This window comes from Lolium perenne, chromosome 4, assembly GCF_019359855.2.
Source record: "Lolium perenne isolate Kyuss_39 chromosome 4, Kyuss_2.0, whole genome shotgun sequence".
NCBI classification, from domain to species: Eukaryota; Viridiplantae; Streptophyta; class Magnoliopsida; order Poales; family Poaceae; genus Lolium; species Lolium perenne.
Genome location: NC_067247.2, coordinates 122,154,768 through 122,164,886, shown reverse-complemented (window position 1 = coordinate 122,164,886; position 10,119 = coordinate 122,154,768). Strand labels below are relative to the sequence as shown.

The window sequence follows — 10,119 nt, the reverse complement described above, 5'->3', positions numbered from 1 at the left end:
GGCGAGGTATGCCTGGGTGCCTTCAGAATCTGCGGTGCCTGCAGCGGTTCCCAAGCGGCGGAGAGGTGTTGCCTCCGCTATCCTCGGCCAAAAGGATGGCCCCGCTGAGCTCGAGATTAGTTTCTCGAGTATGTTCTTCCTCCTTTGCTGGAGGATCTTCTTAGATCTCAACGCGGCGGCGAACGCCGGTGCTTCCCCAAGTGGTTTCGTCCCCGGTGGAAGCGCAGGTGTTTGGAGGTCAAAGTTCGATGCCGGCGACGCTGGACTCGATCACGTTTCTGCGATCTTCCTTAAGGTGTTTACTGCAAAATTTAGGGGATGTGTTGTATTCTTTTCATTTCTTGAGGTCCCTTCTGTAATGTACACCCCATGCCGGTTTAATGCAGATTCCAGGCGCTTCGTGGCCTTACCTGTTAAAAAAAATGAGAGTGGTGTCACTTTAACAAATGCTGTTGTTTTTCCTCTCTACCCTATACCTAGTGATCAGGTGTGCACAAGGCTCGGATGATAGCGAAACTTCAGGAAGAAATTGTGTCCAAGTACGTTCACACTGGAGCTTCTCCGTCATAGTTCATGGTCAACAAAGTTGCTTGCTAAGAAAATGTGTTCCTATTTATCACAAAGCATTATTTGGGGCAATTCTCGTGGTCCTTTGTATGTGTCTAGTCTATTTCACATGTGCGCCCTTTGAGGATTAATTACTTGCTAAGAAAATGTGATGACAAACGCGATCTTGTTGTCACATCAAAGATATCCAGTACCTACCTGCCCAATCCACATAGTCCTAGTGGTTGGTCTTCAGCATTCCACTTGTCATTTTCTTCTCCTGCTTCGTTGAAAGTTGCACTAGATTTGCTGATCAGAAACGTGATGACCAGAAGCATCTAAAAACCTAATCAATTTGGTTTCTGCAAAGAAACGTTGAATTTTCAGAACGGAACTGTATAAAAAGGTTTGCTTTTGTAATCTTCTGCTTATGAGATGATTGGAAAGGAAGGACTCAGCCAATAGAGTCATAGAGATATGGGCAACTGCACGAGCTTCAGTCTTCCAAAATGGTATATTCATCTGTTGTAGATAAAATAAAAGTATATACCTAGTGGTCTTTTTATAAGTTGCTTTCCATATGATCGATACAAACTCTAATGAGATCGCAGGGGATTCAGTGAGCTGCACCGCGATGGCATGGTTTCTGTTGACGAGGATGGAACTCATGAAGGCATAAAGACGATTCGGATTCAGAAAGCCTGTGAGTTCGTCAGCAACTCTGTCCTCTGTGTCTGCATTATCACATGGAACATGAACGGCAAGGTGCATCATATTCTTGGTTGCGTTCTTCTTGATGGTGGTCGATCCATTTTCTTTGGTTTAATATTTTGTTCTTTCACACAGATGTCTGTCGAGGATGTAAGGAAGCTGGTGAGCTCTGACAGGAAGTTTGATTTGCTGGTTCTTGGGCTGCAAGAAGCCCCAAAATCTGGTGTTGCGCAAGTTCTGCAGGAAGCCATGGCTGATACACACATGTGAGGGATCTTCCAGGTTAACATTTTTTATCAAAACACTTTCAAGGTTTCCACCGTATTCTGAAATACGTCGATGCTTGTCTTCAGATTGCTATGCCAGAAAAACATGCAGTCTCTTCATATGTATCTTTTCGGGGCTAAGAGTTCGGAATCATACATCAGAGGTGATCCTGGTTCTATGTATGAGTACTATTGATGTTGAAAGTGCTTTTCTTTTTTGAAAATAAATAAATAAATAAAGTGCTTTTATTGTTTGATTGTTTAAGTTTTATTAAATTCCTAAATATGGGCAGAGATGAAGGTGGATAAACACGCAGTCGGAGGCTGCGGTGGTGTAATTGGGAGAAAGAAAGGAGCTGTGGCCATGTACATCAATTTCAGTGGGATCCGGATGGTGTTTGTGTCCTGCCATCTTGCAGGTTGCTTTCTAACTTATGGTCAATTCATTTCTTATCAGTATCATTAAAATTTCTTAAGGATGCCAATGCGCCACTGCCTCTACACAATTGCTGAACCATCAACCTGGAAGATTTATTGATTGTGGTACCACGTCTAGAATTCTAGCTAAGATTATCTCAGTGCTAATCCAAAAGCAACAACCTCCTGCAAACAAAGAAGACGGTTCTGGCAGCAACAACCAAGTCGATGATACAGCTCTTGTGTAAAATCAATGTCATTGCATATAACTAACAAGATATCTTATTGAAGTGTAGCTCATGAACGTAAGGTGGAGAAGAGGAACTCTGAATGCCAACATATTTCACACTCGCTGTTCTCCAAGAATGACATTCATTATGCCAAATCTGCTGACATAACAGTGTGGCTTGGCGACTTGAATTACAGATTAGAAGGAATAAGCTCGATGCCTGCAAGGAAGATGATTGAGGAGAATCGTCAAAGTGTAAGTCTATGCTGAAATTAGTCACAGCTTACGCAACATAAGCGCCTCACATTTATCATTTTTGCATTGTTTCAGAAGCTAAGAGGCAAAGACCAGCTTCTGCAAGAGGCTGAGAAGGGTCAAGTTTTCAACGGGTACTGTGAAGGGACCTTGTCTTTCAAGCCAACATACAAATATAATGTTGGAAGTAGCAACTATGATACAAGTTACAAGGTACCTTGAATCAGTATCATATCAGGGCTGTCACTTTGTCTATGTTTTATCTGAAAGAAATCTTATATATTTGGGAAACTGAATGCCTTATACATATGGTCTTTACTTCCTCAGATCAGAGTGCCATCTTGGACAGATAGGATATTGTTCAAGGTTGACCATACTTCTGGCTTGGATGCGATATTGAGTTCATATGAAGCACTTGATTGCGTTAGGAGCTCCGATCACAAGCCCGTGAAAGCTCATCTTTGTCTGAAAGTAGGTGATGGCGATGCATAGAGTTACGTTACACTTGACATAGTGCAAGTATGTTAAAATGATTGATTTGTTGTAACAACACTTGTAAAGGAAGCAGTCAGCGTACTATTACCAAGTCAACGAATCTGGATTTGCACACTACCCGAATTTGTGTGTTTTAAATCCTCAAGTTGTGGCTAACAGCAACAATATGTCAACACACAGGTTCGCTCTCAAACCCCAGAAAATGTTTGCAGGGAACAAAGAAACTTAATGGGTTTTCAGTACCATAAATAGAGCTCCATTTGTTATGGATTTCCGGTTACAAAAGAATATGTCTAGCAAGGATGGTACAAGCGAAGGAATTTCACATGTCACATAATTTTCATGGACAGAGACAAGTAAACTTTATGGAACCCTATTCATCTGAGTTCTTGGCCACCCCTGCCTAGTGTACATTTCCATTTTTTTAAACTCAGAAAATCAATTCGACCGTATAGATACACATTTCTCACTACTTAATTAAATTTCTTATGGGCTTTCACTTACAAAGGAATGTCTAGTAAAGATGGTACAGAACAAAATAATTTGACTCATCACACCAGTTTCATGGACAGAAACAAGGAAACTTGACAGAACCCTGTTGGTGTGAGTTCTTGGCCACCCCCTCCTCACTCCTCAGTGTACACTTCTAGTTAACAAAACTCAGAAAAACATTTCGTCTTTGGATTGAGCAGACAAATAGTCGTTGTCCCCCCTTGTCACCTGTGCTAGTCAAACTGCTGCTGCTTGGAGCCTGGATGTTTTCACTGAGATCTTCCTCTCTTTTCCAACTTGAGAGGGTGCTGTGAAACCACTGAACACACGGAAAAGAAAACTCAATGACTGAACTGAAGTTTACAAAGAAAAATGACTGAATTGATTCGCTTTGCAAACCTTGTTGTTTTGACTGTTCTTGTTGAAGAGGCTGTCCTCACAACTCTGTCAGATTTCTCGATGGTTTTGCCTTTCGTCAGTGCAGGCCTCACGTTGCCGCATCGGGTACTATTCAAACCCAATTTAGATTCACCAATCTGACTCGTGGCAATGTGTGTAGTCTGTTTCTTCTGAATATGCAACATAGGCAGATCAGCAATTCAGCATGTGTATGCCTAAACTGTACTACCACTAATTGATTTGGTCCCTGATATGCTCACCTGTCTGTCGCCACAAGTCAGTATATCTCGTCCCTTTCCTTCAGGGCATCTTCCAGTTTGCTGCATACGTACAAACAGAACAATGAGTAAGCTGAACATTAAGCAAATTTGTAACCTTGCTTCGTGCATTCCTGATTGAACTTACCATCACTCGTCTATTTTCATCCTTCAGTACTGGCATGGTGTTCTTCTCGGCGATCGTCTGTTTTCTTTCAGGCTTTGTTTCTTTCAACACTTGTCTTTCCTAAAAGCAGCACAAAGAATGAATCAGCAACCGAGTGCAGTTGTTCAGAAAAACGAGCAATGGGGGATGCAACCATAACTCACATCAGTCCTCAGCCTAAATGGCCTCTGAATGGTTTTCTTAAGCTTTCCTCCTTGCTCTGCATTCATCTTGCTATTCTGCCGTTTAACCACCTGCAATTAGCCATGGAAGCATTTTCAGGCTCCACATAGCGTACCTACAGCTAAACTATGACAAACCACATTATTAACATCAGTTTCAGTACCTTTTGAGGAGCATTCTCCTTGCTCTCCAACTGGTTCATGTTTTCATCTTGCCGATCTGAGTCTTGCGCGGTCGACTGATCGCCGGACGACACATTCTCCTTGTCGTCATCTTCGTCATGACTGTCAGGCTGCAATGGTTCCACCTGAATCCGTGAACCCTGCAGCACCTCCTTCCGTTCCCACTTGCACCTTGCAGTTCTTTTACATGAGTTCTCTTCTGCATTGACGTTCCCACGGCCGGTTTGGTTCCCTTCATCTGCTTCAGCATTACCGCATTTCGCCGAAAGGCCCAAGATCTTCTTCCCATTCCTTGGCTGCTGTTGTACTCTCTTCGCACTCTTCACCGCTGCCGTGGTCTCTTCGCACTTCTTGGTGACCTTATTCGGAGTGGACACCTGGGCCAAGTACCTGCTAGGCACCTCCCGGCACGCCAGGTTGAGCTTCTTCAGCTTGGAACAGACCTCTGCCACGGGAGGAGCCTGGCTCTTCTTGGCCGGCGTCTCCCTCTTGGGCGTGGTGGTGAACAGCGCCTTCACCACAGCCCCCTTCATCTCCGGCGCCGCCGCGGCGACCGGCTCCCTCTGGTGCTTCGCGCTGAGGAACAACGGTTCCTGCCTCGGACGCAGCGCAGTCTTGGTCCTGGGCGTCGTCAGAGCCTTCTTCCTCGCGCTGGACGGCTCGACTCTGGCCGCCTTGGCACGGACCGGAGAAACTCTGAAGGTGCGAATCCCGTGGTCGTGCAGCCTCGCCCTCGCGGCCTTCGCGGCGGCGGCGGCATCCGCCGCCATGCTCAGCCTCGTCATCCGGGTCCTCCGCGGCTTCGCCGGCACGGACTGAGGGCATTTCGGTAGCATCGAGCTGCACGAAACGGGCGCGCGTCAGTCCAAAGAACAGCCGGCACAGCTGAATTCAGGTCGGAATCTGCGGCGAGGAGAAAAAAACAAAATTCAGATCAGGGACGGACGCGCGCACACACCTCTGGTTTCGCCTGCTGATGGCCCTCTGCAGCTTGACGTTGGGGCTCCTGGCGGCCATGACCCGCATGACGAAGCTCCGGTGCAGGGCCTCCGGGTCGACGTGCTCGTGGCTCTGGTCGCAACCTGCGCGCGCGCGCGCCGATTGAGGCGGATTCGTCAGCACGGCCGGATCGATTTTGGCGTGTTTGCAATCGCGGATTAGGGAAGCGGAGTGCTTACCGACGCGGAGGCAGAACCAGGAGGGGTCGTCGGTGGGGCGGGCGTCGTCGGGCGCGGTGAGGTCGACGAACTTGGGGGCCTCGATGTCCTCGTAGAACACGCTGTCGTACTCCTCCAGCTCCTCCTCCTCCCCCTCCGTGACGCCGAGCCTTACGGGGATCTCCATCTGCGCCGGCGGGTTTGGATCTGGGTAGGTAGGTAGCTTGCTCGTGAGAGCGGCGCCGGAGATGGTGGTCGGCGGCGAGGGGGCTGTGGTGGTGCTCTGGCTGTGGGGTGTGGCGAGTTGGGCGATGGAATTTGAGAGCGGCTGGGAAAGTAGCCGTTGGAGCGGTGGGTTTTAATTTTTGTTGTTTTCTTTTGGACGGAACCGTGGGCCGTTGGCGATGGGATGTCAAGGTGAAAACCCACACGAGTAGAAGTGGATCTGCACATGCCATGGTAAGAAACTATTCGACTGCACTCGAATTGCTATGGTAAGAGCATCACAACTAGTACCCCTAAATCCTCAAATTTTTACAAATAACCGTTTTTTTTTACAGTTTTGGACCGAAAAAAGACGTAGACTAGAACCTCTTAACCCTCGAACTCTCAAAAAAATTTAAAGGCCGAACCCCTACTTCTCCTCCCAACCTGTACATGTGAGGGTTGGAGAGGCCCAACCCCTTCAACCTCTATTCCTCCACACGCGCGCGGGAGGGAATTTTCAGCCCCGACCGCCGCCTCCAAGCCCACCGCCGCCGGCCTACCCGCGCCATGGAGCCGGTCGCGACCTCGGCCCCGCCGCCTCCCCCATGGCCCCGCCGACCGCGGTGGAGCACCCGCCCGTCCGATCCGGTGCGGAGGTGGCCGCGATGGTCGCCGCCATCCACGTCGGCGCGAAACGGCGGCGTGCTGGGCAGCACATCATCCAGCCACAGCCCCGACACCGCCCGTCGCCACGTCCGTCGCCCCGCCGCCCACCACCAAGGGTCGTCGGAAAAACGGCGACGCTTGGGCCGAAGAAGCCTGCGGGCGCCAAGCCCGCCGTCAAGAAGACCACCGTGCGGAAGAAGGCCGCATCGGCGCCCACAATCGACGCTCCTCCAACTGTCGTGCACGAGGTTCTCGATGTAATGCCCACACCGGTAACATCGTTCATGGGTTTTCTCCAAGAAGCGGAGGTGGACCTCGGGGCTCCTACTCTCGAGCCCTTTGGGTTTGGTGATGAATTGGAGGAAGAGTAGGAGGAGGAGGAGGAGGAGGAGGAAGGGCAAGATGAGGACGAGGTGACCGAGATAGATGCAACCACCGATGCCCGCTCCACCGCCGTGCGCGCGACAAACTACAGTGTGGCCGAAGACATTCTCTTGGTTCGTGCTTGGGCTGTTGTGGGGATGGATGCAAGCACCGGTACCGATCAAACCGGTAAACGATATTGGCAACTCATAGAGGACGCCTATTGCAAGATGAAGCCGAAGACCGGTGGGTACATCTCTCGTTCATACCGGTCGCTTCAATGTCGATGGGAGTTGATGAAACCCCAATGTGCTCGTTGGAGTGCGGCAATGGACAAGTGATTGATGCACCGCCTAGTGAAAACGTGGAGAGTGACTATGTGAGTGCATATATGTGTTATTTTGATGTTCTATGCATATATGTGTTCTTGTGATCAAGGTTGTCTAGCTTCCATGATCAACACGGGAAATATCTCGGTTTCCTGCCTAACCTTTGTTGGACGCCCCCTTTGTTGAAGCCACCTAAATAGACAACGGCTCGATCATCAACTTGTTTGCTTAGTCTGTGCTCATCGAGCTCAAAAAGCATGCATGCTAAAACATATTTTAATTATTACATTCCTCCTATATAGAAAAGTATGCATCCACGACTATACTGCTGGTTGAGGTGCCTTTCATTATCATTTGGGTCTACATCTCTCTTCATTTGGTCAATATGGTCATACCCCATGCTTGACGCAATAAACCATTCATACATATCATCAAGCGTTAATTTCAACGGTCAGTTATTACTATATTCCCGTTGGCTATTTTTATGTATAACCGAGAGTAGCACTTAGACCGTCGGTCATTTCTTGACATAACCGAGAGTTGCATATGGACTGTCGGCTACAACTGTTTATACTCGACCGTGCAAGTAAAATCGTCGGGCATTAGAATGGATAGCTGAGGGGTGGGTTTTCCCGTCGCTGAACTTACTATACCGTCGGTTAAGCTTAGTCTTATCCGAGAGGTTGGTCATAACCATCGGTCATCAATGCTACCGCCGGTAATTAATATATTAGCCGACAGGCCATCGGCTATTTAATATCATCGTCGGAAATAAGGGGATTTCTAGTAGTGTTTCTACTATGTGTGTTCTTGTAGGAGGGCATTGCCGCCAAGAGGTACATGGAGATGCCCGCTTCCAAGGGAAAACCATTCGCATTTAAGCATGCTTGGGAACATCTCAAAGATTTTGACAAGTGGAAGTTGAGGGATCAAGAGACTGCACCCAAGAAGGGGGCAGTGCTTAGGATGGATGATAGTGATGAGGAGGAAAGGAATGCGTGCAAGCCCGAGGGAACCAAGAAGGAAAAGTTAAGGATGAAGATGGAAGGAGAGGCGTCAAGCATGAGGGAGAAGATGGAGCACATGATGACGTCAAGGGAGACATTGACAATGAAGACATTGGAGACAAAGCTTCTTATCACCGAGAAGAAGAAAGAGGTGAAGCTTGCATAAGTTGAAGCAAGGCTTGAAGAAGCGAAGCGCAAGGCCGAAGAAAGAGCGCGCAAGGCCGACGTGGAGGAGAGGATGATCAAGGTCAAAGAAGCAAAGACATGGAAAGAACTCATGGTGGAAGAGAAGGAGCACATGGTGATGTCGAAGAAGGACATGGATGAAGAGCAATTGGCATGGTGGAAGGAGTACAAGGAAGACATCGCGGAGAGAAAGATGATATTCCGTGCTGCATCCTCTACTCTTCGGGGTGACACTCCGATGAGTGGTGGTGGCGATGGTGGTGTGGAGGACTCCACCACCGGCGCCTATGGAGGTGCTTGTTGGACGTGGAAGTGGTCTAGGAGATGGCGCCAAGGTGCAATTTTTTGGTGACGGTGCCGATGAGAGGGGGAATGATGATTTTGTGATGTAAACTATTAAACCAAGCATCAATGATCTTTCATGTCCTAGTTTGTTTCATGGTTGAATGTGTTTTTTCTAGTGATAATTGTGATATGTCAAATAACAGTTTAAGGGTTTGAGGGTTGCGGCAAAGACTAGAACCCTCGAATCCTTAAAAGTTTGAGGGTTTGAGGGTTCTAGTCTTTGCCCCTGTTTTTCACCCCTCAAAAGTTCCAAAAAATGCCCATTCTCAACCCTTAAACTTCTTTGAAGATTTGAGGGTTTATGGACTCTACTAGCGATGCTCTAAGAAAACTACTGATCTACAATTGCGAATAGGTCCCACCTAACAGCGTCAAAAGACCTCTAGCTCATAGTTCGATTGTATATCAATTTGTGTTTCCATCCGTCTTCGTTGCGCAAATGAAACTCTTTCATTAAAAAAAATTCTCGTAAAATCGAGAATGAAGTTTTAAACTTGGAGTTTGCGAGCCAAGCATTACAAGAAAAGTTCTGATAGACAACGTCTCAAAATCGTCCGCTAAGGGGTATTTTTCGTCGCCTATGGGCCTAACCCGACGATATGGGTTCTGTTGTCGAAACTGCGTCAGGCAAAGTCCTACCACATATTTTTCGGTCCGTCGCGCTTGGGTGCCCTTCCGCCACGGAAAATCGGACCGTTGCAGAAGTGTTTCCGGGAGCCCGTTGATCGCGACGTCATGCAAGCTGCCATGTGGCGTACGCCGTTAGCGCGGTTAACGGCGTTAACCGCTGAAACCCCGTGGTAGATGGTAGGCCCACACGAGGCCTGCCACGTCTTAAGCGGGCCGGCCCATTAAGTTTGCGGGCCGGGCCAGCTGACTTAGTTTGACCGGTCAACTATATAGCTGGGCTAGTCCATTAGTTACGTGGGCCGGGCCTAACCTCTAAGGTTGACTGGTCAAAATATTAATGGGCCGGCCCACTAAGCATGTGGGCCGGGCCGAATGCACTCGTTTGACCGGTCAACAGGCAAAAGGGCCGGCCCACAAAACATGTGGGACCCACTTTCATGTTATCGGGCCGGCCCATTTACCATGTGGGGTCCACCTTAAAGCAAGTGGGCCGGCCCAAGAAGTTATTGGGTCGGCCCAATTAGCATGTGGGTCCCACTTTCCTGCTATTGGGCCGGACCATTTAGTACGTGGGGTCCACATTAGATCAAATGGGCCGGCCCACCAAGCCAGTGGGCCGGGCCAAAAGCAC

At 48.4% G+C, this 10,119-nt stretch overlaps 2 protein-coding genes across 4 annotated transcripts; one reads left to right on the top strand and one right to left on the bottom strand.

Annotated features, from left to right (window-relative positions):
- Nucleotides 1-883: 883 nt before the first annotated feature.
- Nucleotides 884-3,036, top strand: LOC127293782 (type IV inositol polyphosphate 5-phosphatase 11). 3 transcript variants are annotated; one of them, XM_051323438.2, is made up of 8 exons: nucleotides 884-1,058; nucleotides 1,167-1,311; nucleotides 1,393-1,523; nucleotides 1,611-1,687; nucleotides 1,817-1,942; nucleotides 2,237-2,424; nucleotides 2,500-2,637; nucleotides 2,752-3,036. In XM_051323438.2, exons 1-8 carry the CDS (start codon nucleotides 1,024-1,026, stop codon nucleotides 2,914-2,916), a joined length of 1,005 nt encoding a protein of 334 aa, XP_051179398.1. In that variant the 5' UTR covers nucleotides 884-1,023; the 3' UTR covers nucleotides 2,917-3,036. The 3 variants fall into 3 exon arrangements, with proteins under 3 accessions (XP_051179398.1, XP_051179397.1, XP_051179399.1); XM_051323437.2 differs by having other exon boundaries at nucleotides 1,158-1,311; XM_051323439.2 differs by lacking the exon at nucleotides 884-1,058 and having other exon boundaries at nucleotides 1,158-1,249.
- Nucleotides 3,037-3,281: 245 nt separating this feature from the next.
- Nucleotides 3,282-6,091, bottom strand: LOC127293781 (uncharacterized). Its single transcript, XM_051323436.2, has 8 exons — nucleotides 5,777-6,091; nucleotides 5,557-5,680; nucleotides 4,580-5,438; nucleotides 4,398-4,487; nucleotides 4,216-4,314; nucleotides 4,071-4,130; nucleotides 3,811-3,980; nucleotides 3,282-3,730 (listed from the first exon to the last, which is right to left on the bottom strand). Exons 1-8 carry the CDS (start codon nucleotides 5,940-5,942, stop codon nucleotides 3,649-3,651), a joined length of 1,650 nt encoding a protein of 549 aa, XP_051179396.1. The 5' UTR covers nucleotides 5,943-6,091; the 3' UTR covers nucleotides 3,282-3,648.
- Between the last annotated feature and the right edge of the window lie 4,028 nt (nucleotides 6,092-10,119).